Below are 19,189 nucleotides of genomic sequence, written 5' to 3' on the forward strand. Positions count from 1 at the left end.
ATGAAGGATGATGGTGCAGGTGTTAGGCACAGCTGGATGGTCCTTCCATCTGGAGTGGGTCTTCAGAACTTGCGTGAAGTCAGGGTACTGGGTGTGTGTCAAGGGATGCCTGGGCCTTGCACAGGGAAGGGTTGTTGTGGTGGAGGGTTATTTTTAAGTATGTGGGATATAAAGATGTCTTTGGGATGGCAAGATTTCCCAGGCCAGAGGCAGATAGCCTTTCTTGTTTACCTTAGTGTGTTTTATAAATACTGCCCTTTTCTGTTTGTGCCTTGATGGGAAAAATGTGGGGAGTGACTGACTTGAATAATAATGTGTAGTTTTATCCTTGTAACTACATTACCTGGAATGAAGGGGTAATTGGTTAGTCTTGGTTTTGGCTAGCAGTAAATTTAAATACTTTTTTTTTTTTTTTTTACTTCTGAACCTTCTGATAATGGTCTGTTACATTTGCCAACAGGTTCGCGAGTACTGATCTTCAGTCAGATGACCAGGGTATTGGATATTTTGGAAGATTATTGCATGTGGAGGAATTATGAGTACTGTAGGTTGGATGGACAGACACCCCATGATGAGAGACAAGTGAGTAAAATCTGGGGAGCAGAGGTTACAAAATTATCAGATAAAATGCTTTTCTGACTTTTATTTTATGTCATTAGGAGTCCATCAATGCGTACAATGAACCAAACAGCACAAAATTTGTTTTTATGTTAAGCACACGAGCTGGTGGTCTTGGCATCAATCTTGCTACTGCTGATGTTGTGATTTTGTATGACTCAGATTGGAATCCCCAAGTAGATCTTCAGGCTATGGTAAGAGACAACAAATATACTCCGTGCTTAATAGATGTTTCAGTTAAAGTGAGCTAATGGGCAGTCTACAAATGTCAGTGACTGAATCCAATAGAATTGTATTTTCTCTGACCTAATAGTTCACTGAGGGTGTTTTGCAAGTGATCATCCATCTAAATCAGGGTATTTCCATCTTACATCTGCCATATCTTAGGACCTTAGAGTCCTGTTATATCCTTTTCATCAGGAGAGAAAACTGGGAATTGCCCAGGGAATTTTTCATGGGTCAGAACTGACAGTGTCCCCACTTCGATTGGCCAGCACTCAATCACATAGTATAACTTACTGCGAAGGAGTTGGTAACTGATACTATAGTTGTGTCTTGGAGGGATGGTAAACAGGTTTGGGGAGCTGCTAAACTGCCTGCCACGTTTGATGTTTAAAATTTTAGGCCCATGCATCTTGAGTATCTTGGCCAGATCAAGAGAAACGTTCTTATGTTGAGAAAACTTATGGATCTATAGAGTAATAGCAAAACATAAAAGTTTGTAAGTTGGTACTGCTAATAACTTGACGTGTGGTGTTTATATCTTTTCTTGTTGGCCACTTTCATCCTGTGACTCTTTGTAAAGGTGGCCGGGGGAAATCCATCAATTAGAAATAGGGATGCTTTATAAGAATGTGTTTTCTGAACTTAACAAGTGAAACAGAAAATGGAATTCAAATTAGTTTGACTTCTTATATGTAGTTGATTGGGTACTGTTTAGACTAGGAGTTTTATATTGTTTGTGGAGTTTATTTATGTCACTTTTCCTCCCTAATTATTGTGAAAATTTAGATTTGATTTAGTAGAAAAACATTTTGAATTTAAACTTAAAAAATTTTAAAAAAAGTTTTATTGTCATACTTAAAGATTATAATTTTGTCTGTGTTGTCTGAAGACATGATGTATATTTTATTTCCATTAACCTAGTAAAATTAATATGGTAGTTCCTCACAGATTCAACATGTTCTATACTTCTGGAAGGATTTCTTGTGAGATAACTGATAAATTTGATTGAAACTGAGACTAGGAACTGTTAATGAAATGCTAATGAATATGAACTCATCAGTGTTTTGTTTCATATTTTTAAAACCATATTGTACTTGAGAATATTTTCATTTTGTTTCTCAAGATACACATTCAAATGTTATTTATGTGAATTTTCAACTGGATTCAAAGTAACCTAGTTATTTTCCTAGGACCGAGCACATAGAATTGGACAGACCAAGACAGTCAGAGTGTTTCGCTTCATAACCGATAACACTGTAGAAGAAAGAATAGTGGAGCGTGCTGAGATGAAACTCAGACTGGATTCAATCGTCATCCAGCAGGGTGAGCCTTAGGACTTTAAACATTTACCAAGTTGAATTGATAGCACTTTCCCCCTGGATTTTCTAGTTCAAAATTATTTATTGAACAGCCACAGATGCCCGGCGTTGTTCTTAGTGCTGAGAATACAAAGGTGACTGAAACCAACCAGTGTTCTTACTTTCAAGGTTTGTAATTGAGTGAGAGTGAGACGCAGAATAAACATTTATGTAAGTAGGACTAGAAAGTGAGAGTGAGATTTTATTTTGGATGAATGGAAGGGAACTTCAGGTTCTCGTGCCACATGAGCTTTCAAGGAAGACATTTGTGTTTTCATGAAGCTTGAGATAGATCTTTTAGTGATGGGATATGTAAAATCTAAAAGTGAAAACAAACCCTCAACCTTTGGCCCACGGTGGTGTCTTTCCCTCGCAAATTGTATTGTGGCCAAATACATTTTCTCTGTCCCTGAAGCCAAGAGGTATACTGTCGTGTTGTGTTAGTCGCTCAGTCCTGTCCAGCTCTTGGTGACCCCATGGACCAACCCGCCAGGCTCTCTGCCCTTGCAGTCTCCAGGCGAGAATACTGGAGTGGGTAGCCATTCCCTTCTCCAGGGGATCTTCCCAACCTAGGGATCAAACCTGACTCTCCTGGACTTCAGGCAGACTCTTTACTGTCTGAGCCACCAGGGAAGTCCAAATGGACTTTGTTGAAATTAGAAAATTCTGTACATCAGAACTTTTTTTTTTGGCCATGTAGTTTGTGGAGTCTCAGTTCCCCAACCAGGGATTGAGCCCAGGGCGAGAAGTGAAAGCCCAGAACCCTAACCTCTGGGCTGCCAGGGGGGCTATATGTTCTCTATTGGTGGCTCCGTTTATTTGGTTTCGTCATCCAGGGTCTTAGGCGCCATGTAAGGAAGGGAGTGTTACATTTCTTTGATATCCCTTAATGTGCCATCACTTCATGGCAGATAGGTGAGGAAACAGTGGAAATAGTGAGAGACTTTATTTTCTTGGGCTCTAAAATCACTGCAGATGGTGACTGCAGCCATGAAATTAAGACATTTACTCCTTGGAAGAAAAGCAATGACAAACCTAGACAGCATGTTAAAAAGCAGAGACATTCCTTTTCCGTCTAGGCAAAGCTATGGTTTTTCCAGTAGTCATGTGTGGATGTGAGAGTGAGAGCTGGACTCTATAAAGAAGGCTGAGCGCTGAAGAATTGATGCTTTTGAACTGTGGTGTTGGAGCAGACTCTTGAGAGTCCCTTGGACTGCAGGGAGATCCAACCAGTCCATCCTAAAGGAGATCAGCCCTGGGTGTTCACTGGAAGGACTGATGCTGAAGCTGAAACTCCAGTACTTCAGCCACCTGATGCAAAGGCCTGACTCATTTGAAAAGCCCCTCATGCTGAGAAAGATTGAAGGCAGGAGGAGAATGGGGTGACAGAGGATGAGATGGTTGGATGGCATCAGTGATTTAATGGACATGAGTTTGAGTAAACTCTGGGAGTTGGTGATGGACAGGGAGGCCTGGCGTGCTGCAGTCGTTGTGGTCACAAAGAGTCGGACATGACTGAACTGAACTGAATTGAATGCCATCCATAGAGTTAGCCGTGTGTCGTATACATAAAGACAATACATGATTGAATACTGTTAGTTATTTTTGTTAATAATTGCTTAACAGGCTTATTTTGTACCAGGCGATGTGTTCAATATTTAAATACAGAGTATTCTTTAGTCTTCATGCCAGCTGGAGGTTGGCATCAGAGATAGAAGTGAGTTGCTTGTCTATCATGTATACAGCTAGGAAGTGACTCATCTAGGGTATCAAAAGCTGTATAAATTATTACAGTGAAATGTTTAATTAAGAAAGTCTCTGGGGACTTCTGGGGCCTGCCAAACAGTGAAATTTCTCACGAGTGATATAATGGTCCTCACATTCATCCATGGTTTTAGAAAGACATCTGCCTTGTGGTTCTTGTTGGCAGTTATTTTCATCTCTGAAACACCTTTTTTTTTTTCTTTTTTTTAAAGGTTAAAAAACATTCTTTTACAATCAGCTGAGAAAAACAGTCTTTTGATTTTGGGTTTTTCTAGGGCAAATTTTGGAACAAATTTGTGCTAGTAGCTTTGTTAATCCCATTTATAGACATACTAGTCAAACAGCAAGCCTTCGGTGTATGCCTCTGGGCTGTGTTTGGTGTACTAAGGGATATAATAAAAAATAAGGAAATACATAGAAGTACTTAAGTCTGAAAAGTTCCTTCACACCAACAGGAAAGTAATTCCTGTAAGCCTAAGAACATTTTTGTAGCATTGAGATAGCTTTCAATAATCATATTCTTTGTACTGAAGATGTGTCTTAACTTTGAAAGTCACAGATATTTGATGGTGTATTCTGTGAGGGACCTAAAACCATGATACAAGGATTTAAGGCCCCAGAAAACACCTTGCATCTTTATCCACTCGTTACAAGTTGGTTGAAGTAGGAAAATTGAAACACAAGTATATGTGAATAGTTCTAGAAGTTTGGCAATGTGAAGAAGGTTTTTGTACTTCATTTTCTAAGTAGAAAAGGCTGATTTGGGATTATTAGTAATAATACTAATCAGTTTCTGCTTATCAGAAACTTCCGGTGTTTATAATACTCTCATCTAGGTTTTGGTAATTGGATTTTCAGATATCCCAAATTACTGTTATTCTCACACGAGAATATATTTTATTGAGATGGTATTCAGTAGACTTCATTACATAACATGTAAGCTTTAAGAAATATTTTAAATATTAACAACTTAAAATTTGGCATTTTATGTAAAAGTGAAAATTATCAAATGTGAATAAACAGAAATGATTAATGTTTGAGGTAAAATTATGTGGGCTTTTATCTAACATTTAAAATTCCAGAAGTTTAATTAACATTACACATCAACATCTTTTTTCAGGGAGACTTGTGGATCAGAATCTGAACAAAATTGGGAAAGATGAAATGCTTCAAATGATAAGGCATGGGGCAACACACGTGTTTGCCTCAAAGGAGAGTGAGATTACTGATGAGGATATTGATGGGATTTTGGAAAGAGGTGCAAAGAAGGTGAGATGCAGATTAAATGATTATTTCTAGTATATAAAATATTTTAAACCAGAACTGAGGAAACAGCTATGTAAGTTACACTTTTACTTCCACAGAAGTTATGTTCTATAAAGTCCAATTCATTTTGATTATAGTTCTTGTGCTTTTATAAAATTCTCAAATCTACAAAGATGTTTCTTTTGTTTCCTTAGACTGCAGAGATGAATGAAAAGCTCTCCAAGATGGGTGAAAGCTCACTTAGAAATTTCACAATGGATACAGAGTCGAGTGTTTATAACTTTGAAGGAGAAGATTATAGAGAAAAACAAAAGGTAATTTATAAAGAGATTTTGGTTACTTTAAGACTTAATATTTTACTTGAAAATTGGAATTTAAGTGTTAGGTGTGATGCCTTATCTCAAACAGCAGTCGTTTCTATTTACTCACATCTAAATTATTTTCATTTGTGTGTTAAATTTAATGCCAAATTTTCAGTTGGTAAATGCTGAAATGTTTTAAAATTTTATGTATACTGTTACAGTAAAGTATATTGTGTGGGATGATTATAGTAATTTGGGATATTTGGAAATTAAAACTATTGCCAAAAATAAAATTTGTCACAACATTCTTAGGTTTTTGTTTTTTTTTTCCCCCCTAAGCAGAATTGGCTATTAATTATTAAAGGGATGAAGTTCCTAATTTCTAAATTGCTATTTCCTTCCTAATTGATATTATATAGTGAAATTAGAAAATACCTGCAGGGCAGAAGGAAAATAATTCTACCTAATGATTTCCCTTTTAACATTTAGGCATTTATATCCTCTGAATTTTTTCTAGGCTAAATATTTATCTACATTTCTCTCCTAATTTTAGTTCTAGCATACCATCTGTAGCATTTCTTTTTTTCACCCAATTATCATTAATTTGGTCAGGAAGTAATTACTGAATGTTTATGCTATTCACTAGACATCCTCTGGAGAAGGCAATGGCACCCCACTCCAGTACTGTTGCTCGGAAAATCTCATGGATGAAGGAGCCTGGTAGGCTGCAGTCCATGGGGTCGCTAAGAGTCAAACACGACTGAGTGACTTCACTTTCACTTTCCACTTTGATGCATTGGAGAAGGAAATGGCAACCCACTCCGGTGTTCTTGCCTGGAGAATCCCATGGACGGAGAAGCCTGGTAGGCTGCAGTCCATGGGGTCGCACAGAGTCGGACATGACTGAAGCGACTTGGCAGCAGCAGACATCCTCTTGTGTATTAATTGCATTAGTCCTTAGCCTCATATAGTCTAGGGTGTTATGAATATCTGCATTTATAAGTAAGTCATATTGATGTACACAGTAGGAGTTGCATTCGTGTAAGATTTGTGACTGTAAAATAAAAGTTGGTGATTTGAATTATTTCCCATGGGCTAGATTGCATTCACAGAGTGGATTGAGCCTCCTAAACGAGAAAGAAAAGCCAACTATGCTGTCGATGCCTATTTCAGGGAAGCTCTTCGAGTCAGTGAACCTAAAGCACCCAAGGTGAGTTGACAGAGCACAAATACCTAAAAATATTGGAAATGCAAATTATTTTTCTTCTTATATTCTTGCAGTAAAATCAGATTGAGAATTAAATTTTGGGTGGTTTCTTCCAGTGTACCTCCTTCAGCTTTTGTTGAAAGTTTTTAAAAGTTAATTTTAAATGTAAGCATTTAAAATTTGCTTGATGTTTGTTAAATATTATGGAAGGTGCATTCAGTTGCTCGGAGAATTGGCTGTCATGGTATTATAGAGTGCAAAAAGATTTCAGATAGATTTAAAGCAAAAAAGGTTTATTTTGTTTGTTTGTTTTTACAAACAATGCTTTTTTTTTTTTTTTTTAGGCTCCTCGACCTCCAAAGCAACCCAATGTTCAGGATTTCCAGTTCTTTCCTCCACGTCTATTTGAATTATTGGAAAAAGAAATTCTATATTACAGAAAAACAATTGGTTACAAGGTAACAGAAGTAACACTTTGTAACTAATCTCATTTGTTTTAACTTACTAAATGCATGATATCAATGTATTTTCTTGGATTAAAACTTGTAAAATTTCATGTAGTTGGTTAAGAGTTTAGTTCATCACATATTTCCTGAAATATATTGGCCGATGACATAGAAAAAATATGTATATTTTTAGGTCCCTCGAAATCCTGACCTACCAAATGCAGCACAGGCACAAAAGGAAGAACAGCTGAAAATTGATGAAGCCGAGCCCCTTAATGATGAAGAGTTAGAGGAGAAAGAGAAGCTTCTGACGCAGGTATAGCTTTCAACCAAAACCAGATTTAGTAATGGTTATTTTGTAAGGTACCCTGTTAGGTTCTGTGGGGATAAACAAAAGAAGTGAAGTTTTTGCTTTCAGAAGTGGAATAATTGGAGAAGATGAAGCATGGGTGTATGGGCATATGCTGCGTTGTGCTTGTCATGAGTTGTGGAGGTGGAAGAGAAGACGATAGATTCGCACCAAATCTATTGTTGTAGCGTCAGTATCTTTGATCACCTTTCTTGCAGCACTCCCACCTTCCCTTTCCTGTGGGTCTTCTCATTTTTACTACGTCGTTGTCCTCAATTACAAGTATCTGCTTGGTACTTTTTTTAAACATCCTTTAGGTCAATCAAGGCCTTTGAGAATCTAGCTCTAACCTACCTTTAAAGCTTTATTATTACTTCGTTTTGCCACTTGGTTTATATGTTTGCTCTTCACGTTCATTCCTCCTGACAAGTTCTCCTTGAAAGTGCAGTGAAAATGTCACTTTTTTGGGCAGCATTTCTTACTCTCCCACTCAGACTTCGTTGCTTGGCTGTCTGAGTAATGTATATGATGTATTGCTAAAGTGCACATCTATGTATATGAATAGTTACTTTAAAATAACTTAGAACTCAGAGCAGCTGAAAGTTTTCTGTAATACTTAGCAGGATTGATAAAGTTTTAATAGCTTTTCCCCCAAGCTCAGTGATGATATGCTTTGTTTCTTTTGCTTTGAAGGGATTTACCAATTGGAATAAGAGAGATTTTAACCAGTTTATCAAAGCTAATGAGAAGTGGGGTCGTGATGATATTGAAAATATAGCAAGAGAAGTAGAAGGAAAAACTCCAGAAGAAGTCATTGAATACTCAGGTACTTCTGTTATTTTAATAGGTGTAAGAATGTTCTCGGGCTTTTGGAGGGCTGTTGGAAAGTTGAGATTTTCTTAACTAACTCTGAATGATGTATTTGTTTGCTTAATTAAAAAATTTTTTTTTGGCCACACATGAGGCATGTGGGCTTCCCTGGTGGCTCAGATGGTAAAGAATGTGCCTGCAATGCAGAAGACCTAGGTTTGATCCCTGGGTTGGGAAGATCCCCTGGAGGAGGGCATGGCAACCCACTCCAGTATTCTTGCCTGGAGAATCACCGTGGACAGAGGAGCATGCAGGCTAGAATCCATGGGCCACACAGAGGCAAACACAACGGAGAGACTAAGCACAGCACACGTGTGGCGTGTGGAGTCTTAGCTCCCTGGCCAGGGATGGAACCCGTACCTCCTGGGCTGGAACCATAGAGTCTTAACCTCTGAACCACCAGGGAAGTCCATGAATGATGTTTTGATAAGCTAAAATTTGCCACAACTTAGTATCTTGTTTTATTTTTTAAAAATTGAGTTAGAAAATCTCCCCTTCTTTAAAATGGCATCAATATTTTTTTTTTTTTTACCCTCGTTAACTAACTGTAACCAAGAAAACAAGAATAGGTCACTGAATAATTGTGCCTTTTTTTTTTTTTTTTTTACTTCATTTCTCTTTATAACTTTTCAAATGCTACATAATTCTGTGTTTCCTGAAGTCTGTTGGGTTGACAAGTGGATATGTGTAGTTGTGCTGTGGTGATTGCTAAATTTCAAAAGAGCAGAGAATTAAGTGTTGGGAGATAGATAAATCATGCAGTTCACCTTAACTATTTTTTTTACAGTTAAGGAAACAGATAATTGTGTGACTTACTAGTGTTAGATGTGGGAAGAAGGGAAACATTTCTTAATCCTTAGCAAATAGAGCATTTATAAAAACAAGTTACTTATATTTCTTCCCTTTCTCCACCTATCCCATTTGCCCAATTTTACTCTTACAGCTGTGTTCTGGGAAAGATGCAATGAGCTGCAGGACATAGAAAAGATTATGGCTCAGATTGAAAGAGGAGAGGCAAGAATTCAGAGAAGAATTAGTATCAAAAAAGCACTTGACACGAAGGTACTTTGACTATTAATAAGTATTGTAGTTGATAAAATAACTCCTGTCTGTAAGTATAAGAGTTAAAGTAACTTTTTAAAAGGAAAAGAAATGATTTAAAATTAAAAATTTCTTTAGAGAACAACATTCAAACTTCATGGACATTCTCAACAGAATTTACGTCAGTATTTCAGTTGGTATATGTGGGTCAGCGTCTCTGTGATTTAGCTCTTTGCTACATAGTACTAGAAAGTCTGAGTCTGTATTTCTTTTTAGAATAATAAAGACCAAAGTTGTTTCAGGACAAAGGTTATGATATGATGGAAGTGCTTTGGATAGAAAATGGATGTGAAATACAACATTTATAGCTAACTTTACAGAGTTTGAAATATAGGTTATATAGGATTTGTATTTTATATAATGTGAAATCTGATTTTCATAGATTGGACGGTACAAAGCACCTTTTCATCAGCTGAGAATATCTTATGGTACTAACAAAGGGAAAAACTACACTGAGGAGGAAGACCGCTTCCTGATCTGTATGCTTCACAAGCTTGGATTCGACAAGGAAAACGTGTATGATGAGCTGCGGCAGTGCATTCGCAACTCTCCTCAGTTCAGATTCGACTGGTTTCTAAAGTCCAGAACTGCAATGGTGAGTACTGGGGCCTTTTTGTGGAATGAAGCAAACAATTCAGAGGAAGTAGATAATGGAATATTGTTTAAGGTACCTTTTAAATTTTTATTAGAGAAAATTTGTGTATCTTTGAAGTAAATTTTTGTTAAATTGCTATTTGTATCATAGGTTAAAGTAGTTCCTTAAGAAACAGTTCACCTCCACAGTTATAAACCTAATGTCATGAGTCACAAAGTTTATTTTTTCCATCGTTTGATAGCACTTCTTTTAACATCACTATATACAATAGGATTAGTTTTTTGTGTAAAGTTTAATCAAGCTTTAAGTAGAAGGAAAAGTTGCATCAATTTTAACTTGTGAATAAGATGATCACAATTTAAAATTTGACTTTTGCTTTTGTAAATATACACATTTTTATAAAGAAAGGACTTCTCATGCATCTGCCCATCAGAATACTGAATTTTCAGTTAATTAAAAAGAGCTTAGTGTGGTAAAACACTGTACTGTTTTAATGCTAGGTTCGATCAGCAAGTTCCATTTTTATGACCTAAAATTAGAATTCAGAAATATTTAGCTTTGATGAATTGTTCTTCCCTTAGGTATTTTACCACCGTTGAATTTTTAGCTTCATCTTGTGTTCTTCAGGATGATAATCATGCCAAAAACAGTTCTGTAGTCTTAATTTTGAGATCTACTGGGGTAGCAAAGTTTAAACAATATTATGATAATAAAATTTCTCTCAGTGTATTTAAAATACATTGTTGCTCTTCAAGATGGGGGATAGTTTACAGTTTAAGTGTTTGACCACTGAAGGGTTTTTTTTTTCATTAAGTGTCATCGGAGGCTGGTGTTTTGTGAAACTCTAGGTTGGGAAATGTTGCACTCTAAATGCATTATTAATATACAGTAAGAGGAGACAGATTCAGTTGCTATAAGCTCTGTATTATATCTTTTAAAGTAGGAACAATTTATAGTTAGTGAGTAATTTTATAGTAAGTGAAACAAGATGCAGTGTCACATTAATTTACTGGTACAATACCATGGTTTAAAACTGTGTTATTTCCTAATGTGTTTCATGTTAAGGCACACATACAAAATGATAATATGTGTATGGCCCCTTCCCCTTGTGATGAAACAGTTGAGGTGTAATCTTTGTCTATAAGCCAAGCAGATTCATACCATAGCAATCTGTAAAACGTTCTGGTGTATGTGTCTCAGTGAAGTCAGAACCTGGATGTAGCGTACTACCTTCTCTCTATATGTACTGTTGCAGATGTTTCCTGGCTGTGTCCTATATGGTAGTATGGCCTTAAATAATGAAGTGAAGATGCACACATATCTTTTTTTAAATCCCCCTCGCATGGATTGTGTACGAAAATTAGTAGTTTTGCTTTAAAAATTTTAATATATTGGGGGGTGTAAGTGATATTATGCTATTAAAACGTACCTTTGGTTTTGAAATTGTATTCATGAAAACTTACAGATGGAGAATACAGATTTATCATGTAAAGTTGTGTTTATAACTTAGGAACTCCAGAGGAGGTGTAACACCTTAATTACCTTGATTGAAAGAGAAAATATGGAACTAGAAGAAAAGGAGAAGGCAGAGAAGAAGAAAAGAGGACCCAAGCCTTCAGTGAGTACTGATGGAAGTGTAAATGCCTTCTTGGGGGACTTACCTGTTTTCAAGAATTTGAACATTACTTGGCTTATCACTGATGCATTAGTCTTTTTTTGGTAGATAGTATAACCTTAAATTGCTTAAAAAGTATAAACGAACGATTGCATTGTGTGGGGAAATCATGTTATGATGGTAATTCACAGTGTGGGGACTGGTAAAAATTCGGTACGCTCTGTCTTGTGAATGCCAAGAGCTTACACCTGACTTTGAGGTTACAGCTTACAATATTAGAATATTTAAATATAAGGAAAGCAGTGACATTTACAACCTTTACTGTTCACTTCTAAACTTTGGTTTCTTTCCTCAGCGATCTCTTAGCATTGTGAAGGCAAAAATTATGAGAGAGAAAAAGTCATTTTGTTATTTAGTAATAACTTACAGGGTCATGAGTAAATGAACGTTTGCAGAAAGTCTGGTGTTCATGTAACCTCACAAAGTATTTCTCATTACTGCTTTTTTAAATATGAAGCATGTGTTGTACATTTGTTTGGTGTATTGACTTACTGTTGCTTATTGTGAATTACTCATTACTTCATTGATAGCAGTAAAATTTTTGTGTTAGTAAAATACGTAGATAAGATCATTTAGAGAATTAAGTTTCTTCGGGTGAAGAAAATTAATACTGGTTACCAAGTGGCAGTATTAGTAAGGTGCTATCATGTGTCTTCCAGTACATTTCATGTTAATATCGCTCTTGTGATGAAGGAAACCTCTCGTTTGTTTCTAGACACAGAAACGTAAAATGGACGGAGCACCTGATGGCCGAGGAAGAAAAAAGAAGCTGAAACTATGAATACATATTTGTTTCATAATCACTAACTTTAAACCAGTAGTTCTTTAATTTACGGGTCTTCATAAGATGTACTGTACAATGCTCAATTGTTATGTCATTCAACGACATCAGGTTCATCTGTTTACCGAGCTAGAAACATAGTATGTAGATTCACTTTTTTAAATGCAACAGCTGTGCTGAAATTTTTTTATCATTAACACTTGAAGTAATAAAATAGGCTTCATTTATTAATAAATGTTTCATTTGATTTATTTTTCTATTATAGTTCCATTTGTGAGGATTGTGACTTTGTTTATGAGCTATAATTTCTATACTTGTGACGCTTAAAAGGAAGCAAACAAGTTAAAAAAAGAAAATTGCAGATAACACTTGTCCCTTCCGTCTTCACTTAGTTGTGTAACTGTTTTAATTCACTTTGCCTTTGCAGAAGTTTGGGTATCTTCTTTGTAGTGCTATTGAGTCTCATCCAGGAAGATTATGTACATTGCATTCTCCTTGCTTATTACATGGGTAGAATGGGGAAAAAAGGCAAGACAAATTCTCATTAAATTCTATGCATATTTCTGTTGCGCTGTTTCTATAGTTCTGAGGTGATGAATATGCCCTATTCTGTTTGGAAGAATGGCCTTTTAGTTGTATAGCCAAAGACATTTAGTATTTTCTGGTTCCTTAAGGTGTTATTGTACCATTTTGTAAAAGGAATATTATTATTATTTTTTTTAATTGTTTGGTAAATATTTTTGACAAATTACCTTCTGAAACAGCCACAACTTGGAAAGATAATGTCAAAACTTAAGATGATTTTTTTCTGTTTTTAAAAAGACCCAGCCAAAATAAGGTGTCAATTTGTCATACTGTTGAAATTGGTAACAAAATGTATCCCCTTCCGGTTTAACCTTTTTTGGGTTTTAGAGTAATTGAAAATTTTATTTTATTATATTTAAAATAATTTCTAAGTGTGAACAGTAAGAATGACTTAATTCCAGTTTTTATTTTCTATGGACAGACTTGATAAACTGGAGACCCTGAAGCAGGATTACCCAAATTGTAGTGTCAGGATTTTAGCTGTACCAGAGGCCTTTATGTGCTACACATAATTTGTATAAAGTTTTATATGTGCAAATTGGGTACATAAATAGTTCTCCATTTTTCTAAGGGAATGCAATAAATGTAGCATCGTGAATAAATATAACTTTTATAATCCTTAAGTGGTCTTTTCTTTCCATTTCTTTAATTTTCATTCCTCATTTGATTTTTATTCACTTTTTTCCCTTAGGATGCTATCTTTTTTCCTTAGATTTCCTCCCCATATCAGTTGCTTTTATCAGCCCACACATAATTGAGATTTCTATTTATAATGCTGGTTTCTATAATATTACTAATACTGCTTACTTCTAAAAAGTGGGATTGTTGCTGTCGGTGTCAAGCAAAATGCAGTGTTTATAGCAGTTTGTGGAGTGATGAGAGTGTTTTGTGCCCCCACCCCCACCCCACCCATTGACTTCTCACCTTAGATTCTTAAAATAACAATTGTGGATCTAATGTATGCAAAATTGAGGAATGGTTACTCTTTGCATGTAAAAGCTATTAAGAGTGGTGGCTTTATTTTGGAAGAAATAATTGGGAAAATATAAGGTTGAAGAAAACTTTACAGAGATCACAGAAGTGTTTTCAAGACAAAAACAGCCTAATGCATGTCTGTGTGTGTGTGATGGTGGTGGAGGTGGTGGGCATGGGAGGGAGGCAGAGAGTGGAAATGTAAAAGGAAGCTAGTTGCAGTCCTTCAGAGCTCAGGGACACCGACCGGACATACACGTGTAAATTGAAACACTTGAAAAAAGCATGAAAAGAAACAATTTATCAAAATTTAGCATTGTGGATCACAGGTCAGTTAGGATATCACTGTTGCACGTTTATCTAGAATAAAGCCAAGTTTTTATTTATACTGCTAGGTAAGGAAAAATGATCACTTAAGCCCAACCAACTATTTTAAAAGAGGAATTGGTGGTAGAGTAGACTCAAAATTGGAACCCATTTGATTTCCTCAATTTACAGTTGAGGAATAGAAAGTTTAAATGGGTGGAATGAATGGTCCTAAAGCCAGCTTAGAAGAGACTGGGTGTTTACCTAGGTGACCACAGGGTCACAGTCAGTTGTTAGACTATTTCATTTAATAGATAATTATGTATTACTCTGTTGGGAAGATTACATTTTATTGGGAAGGTATCCAGTAAAACTAATGTTATCATTTCAACTTCAGTATTTTAAATATTAATATAACCTTGGAGAAGAAAACGGAAAATTTTCCAATAGCAAACTTTTTAAAATTTAGGGTATTTCAAATTCATATAGTAGACTTAAAGTGTGTGCTTTAATTTTATTGCAGGGCTTACATATACTCATTATAATGTGTTAATCTGAACTCAAAACCCTAATTTAGGGTAGTGGCATTTATGAATATCTAAATGTTGGTCTTTGTAGAACATTCAGTGTCAAGTGTGACAGGTACATGATAGACAGTAAAAAGGGTCAATATTGTTAATATTAAACTGCTGCTGCTAAGTCACTTCAGTCGTGTCCGACTCTGCGACCCCATAGACGGCAGCCCACCAGGCTCCCCTGTCCCTGGGATTCTCCAGGCAAGAACACTAGCTAATACCAATTTGTTAGTTTTAAGTAATTGTTTCAAATGTGATTAAGCTTTATAATATTTGACTCTGTGTACATTTGTTTTAAAAAAAAAAAGTTAAAGATCCACGTGTCCTTAGTGTTGTGGATAAATTCAGTTGTTGTAACATTTTAAGGAACATACATAAATCCCATTTCTGAGGAACCACCAGTCCTTTACACTGGACACTGTTCCTGTCAGTTGGGGGAATTAACTCAGTGCAAATTGGGAAAGTATGAAGGGACAGTCAAGTCCAAAATAATGCACTTGTTTCAGGCATAGAACACAATTATCCTGGTTCCTGTAACCATTTTAAAGGGAGGTGCAGCTCTGTAAAAATAATAGCGTAACCTGTCTCAGTCTGTCTGAAGCCAGAATACAGCATAGCCCTCACACATGGATTTGTGCAAGTTTAAAGTTACTGCATATGTTTAGGCAGTCACTCCCTGAACACAGCAGAAGCAATCAGGTTAACTTTCCGCTATCCTCACCACGTATACCTCTCTCTGAAGCCACTTTTCTGCTTGTGTCTCGGGTATCACTTGGTGCTGCAAGTTTCACTTGGAAAAATGTACCACCCTGAATCTGATGTATTTTGAAAACGAAGAACATGGTCATCTTTGTACTTGCACTGATAGACTAAAACCTTCACATGGGAGCTTGTTAGAAATGCAGAATCTAAGGCCTCATGTCAGACCTGCTGCACTAGAATCTGCACTTTAATGAGATGCTCAGAGGTGATTCATGCACAGGAAATTGAAAAGTACTGCTTTAAACGAATTTTACCAAAGCAAAATAATGAAACCTTAATAAGTATCTTCATATTAACATGAAGATTAAAATATAGCAACAGGGTAACATTTTTTAGTTTAGGTGAGGAAGATCAGTATTATTTCAGAGTGTGCTAAGTCCCTTCAGTCATGTCCGACTGCAACCCTCTGAACTGTAGCTTGCCAGGCTACTCTGTCTGTGGGATTCTCTAGGCATGAATACTGGAGTGGGTTGCCATGCCCTTCAGGGGATCTTCCTGACCCAGGGATAGAACCCGCATCTTAATGTCTCTTGCAGTGGCAGGTGGGTTCCTTACCACTAGCACCACCTGGGAAACCCGAAAATGCTTTTATGTTTAATTTTGGATCTGCGGATTATTTTAGAAGAGATTTTTCTGGTGAGTTGTCATGTACTGGCATCATAATCATTGCCTCTCATTTACTTTGGGACCGTTGTGTGGTTGGAGGAACAGCAGCAGTGGAAACACCTGGGAGCTTGTTAAAATTACAGATGCTCAGGTCGTCCTCCAGTTTACTGAGCTGAAATCTGGTGGGGAGGCTTTGCATTTCTGTCTCAAGCCCTCCCGGTGATGCTTAGGAAGTTTGAGATGCACCGAGTTAGTACCTCTTGCTACACTTGTTGTTTTCCCTTTCCTTTACATGGAACAAATGTTACATAACTTTGGATTGTGACTTGCTTGTTTCTACTCAATTTTATAAATCCAGTTACGAAACTAAAAGGCAGCATGCTGAGTGTGTGAGTCATTAATGATGGCTGAGTCATCTCATTTTTATAGTGAAGACGAGATGTTCCTTGGTAGAGGAACATCATCTCCTTATAGGGATGATGTGATGGATTGACAGTGGTCAACTGGACTCGGTGACAGAATGATTTTGGTTGATTGTGTCATCTTTCACAGAGGGGACCATTTTTTTACATGGAAAGTTATTCTCAGCACATTTTTCCTGTATATTGTCACTTTGGAGACATGATTGATCTGGTTTGAAGTCAGAAACATGTCCCCGTGGGAACATATCTCCTAGGGAAGGTCAAGGTCAGTTTGGAGAGAAGACCTTGCACACTGCAGCACAGAGTGTGCACTGACTTCTGAGAGTTGCCAACACTACCAAGTGGAGTTCCTGTCTGGTTGCTGTTAAAGCAGCTTACAGATAGGTCATTTTTCTTATCTGTGGCGTCAGCCTTACGTCTGAGTAGAAGGGAGGCCAGTAACATGAGGCAGCTCAAGAGCAGGAGCCCAGATGCACCTCGAAAATGGACATGGTGCTGCTGAAGGATCCAAACCTCCAGTTTCCATTCCTGTTTGCTAATAAGCTGCGCCACCTGGGAACCAGTCTGGAAGGAAGTCTGGCTTTTTTAGAATGGTTCAGGGTGATATGCTGAGTACGAGTACCCTTGTTTTTATCAGCTCCTATATCTGGAGAGAGAGTCAGGAACGAGTGCTAAGGGCACTCTTAGCAGTATAACCTGGAAAACTGGAAGAGAATGAAGGCATCACTAGCTGAAATGTGCTTCTTGTCCAGCATCAATGGACAAAGGTTGAGCCTTTTGTTCTTAACTGTTGATTTAATTGACGACGATGGGTTTCACTGCCCTTGGTAACAAAGTAAAAGAAAAAAGGAAAAAGCAGAGCACAGTGTAATAATCCTTTGTAGGCTTATTCTTCCTCTATATTTTGATACAGTTTCATACACTACACTTGGGCATATCACCAGAATGTATGTAACACCAGTGACAGTACAATACCATTGATATCCCAGGGTTGTAGTGAGCTGGAAGCCGTTGTTAGGAGAGCTGTTTTGGCTGCTTCCTCTCTCTTAAACAACCAAAAGGAGGACAAGCACTCTGCTTATAGTCAGTGACCGTGTCATTGATGAAAATGGTTTTATTGGGCTCTCCAAGTGCTGCACCCAGCGGCATCTGAAGAAGTAATTCAAATCGCTCTGAACTCTCAAAGATGGGCTGTCCTAGGTCAGCAAGGATTGTCACTCGGAACATCTGAACACGCACTCCTGGAGCAAAGTTCAGTTTTTGGCTGATGCCAGTGTAGTCTAATCCAGCTAGTGGGAAAGAAAAAGCCAAGAGTAAGATGCAGGAGTCACTGCCCAAAGTTTTCCTTCAGAGAAAGATGGCTGGTCCTTAGCATTTTCCTATGTATATGGCACCTTCAAACTCATATTTTTTGGCTTGATCCTCAGGGGAGATTTCCACGTTCTACAAAATGCCACAACCACCACACATCGGTCACCACGTGCGATCCCCACCAATGCTCTCCATCAGCTTCCAAGCACTTCCACAAAAATCCCACCGATACTCTGAAGGCTCTCAAGGCAACTTCAGTTTTAATGAAGGCATTTCCCTTTTCTATTTGGAACTGTTAAGACCACGATTGTGACTTTCATTTTGACCAGGTTTCACTCATTCACCTTTCCCAGACATCTAGTTTAACCTTAAAATATTCTGCTCAGTTTTACTGGGCCGTGAAGTTCCTGCCATTTTCTCAGTTATTAATCATTTTGTGAGCTGGCTCACCTCATTGTATCACTTCTTTGCTATTTATTTAAAAAGTCATCCAATGTCATGACAAATTATAATCAAAGAGAATACAAGAAGAACCCCTGAGTAATATATGTAAATAAATGCAAGAATAGAATATTTACGTTGTCTCAAATTATCTCCCCATAAAAAACTTCTTGGGGGTTACCCTCGTGGCTCAGATGGTAAAGAATCTGCCTGCAATGTGGGAGACCTGGGTTTGATCCCTGGGTTGGGAAGATCCCTGGAGAAGGGAATGGCAACCCACTCCAGAATTCTTGCCCAGAGAATCACATGAACAGAAGAGCCTGGCAGGTCCATGGGGCTGCAAAGAATTGGATGCGACTGAGCAACTAACACAAAAAGACTTCTTAATTACAAAGGAAGAAAAGAAACTTCATAGTAAAGAAACCTGGCACATACCACCTTAACCAAGTGATCAAAGTTAATATCACCAACCGTGGGATAAATTGCAATTGTGTCCCATTGGCTAGAAGGCAGCGAAAAGGCAGTACCATTTCTGTGATATTCCTTCTGAAGATGCAGAGCCTGAATCTAATTATGAGGAAAATCAGACAAGCCCAACCTGGTGGGTATTTTACAAAACTAATTTGTAATATTTCTTTAAAATTTTTATTTT

The 19,189-nt window shown here is 37.3% G+C and overlaps 2 protein-coding genes across 2 annotated transcripts in view; one reads left to right on the forward strand and one right to left on the reverse strand.

Moving 5' to 3' along the window:
• Positions 1-13,765, forward strand: part of SMARCA5 (SWI/SNF related, matrix associated, actin dependent regulator of chromatin, subfamily a, member 5) — a 38,898-nt gene extending 25,133 nt beyond the window's left edge. The window contains exons 12-24 of the mRNA XM_027567429.1: positions 461-582; positions 660-812; positions 2,034-2,166; positions 5,086-5,234; positions 5,426-5,545; positions 6,633-6,743; positions 7,085-7,198; positions 7,380-7,502; positions 8,229-8,361; positions 9,349-9,467; positions 9,889-10,101; positions 11,612-11,719; positions 12,492-13,765. Of these exons, the coding sequence (XP_027423230.1) occupies positions 461-582; positions 660-812; positions 2,034-2,166; positions 5,086-5,234; positions 5,426-5,545; positions 6,633-6,743; positions 7,085-7,198; positions 7,380-7,502; positions 8,229-8,361; positions 9,349-9,467; positions 9,889-10,101; positions 11,612-11,719; positions 12,492-12,557 (1,664 nt within the window). The 3' untranslated portion in view covers positions 12,558-13,765. The remainder of the gene's footprint in view (positions 1-460; positions 583-659; positions 813-2,033; positions 2,167-5,085; positions 5,235-5,425; positions 5,546-6,632; positions 6,744-7,084; positions 7,199-7,379; positions 7,503-8,228; positions 8,362-9,348; positions 9,468-9,888; positions 10,102-11,611; positions 11,720-12,491) is intronic.
• A 3,891-nt stretch (positions 13,766-17,656) lies between these two features.
• The window catches only part of FREM3 (FRAS1 related extracellular matrix 3), a 112,916-nt gene continuing 111,383 nt past the window's right edge, over positions 17,657-19,189 (reverse strand). The window contains 1 exon segment of the mRNA XM_027567430.1: positions 17,657-18,074. Coding sequence (XP_027423231.1) covers positions 17,800-18,074 — 275 coding nt within the window. The 3' untranslated portion in view covers positions 17,657-17,799.

This window comes from Bos indicus x Bos taurus, chromosome 17 (assembly GCF_003369695.1).
Source record: "Bos indicus x Bos taurus breed Angus x Brahman F1 hybrid chromosome 17, Bos_hybrid_MaternalHap_v2.0, whole genome shotgun sequence".
Lineage (NCBI taxonomy): Eukaryota > Metazoa > Chordata > Mammalia > Artiodactyla > Bovidae > Bos > Bos indicus x Bos taurus.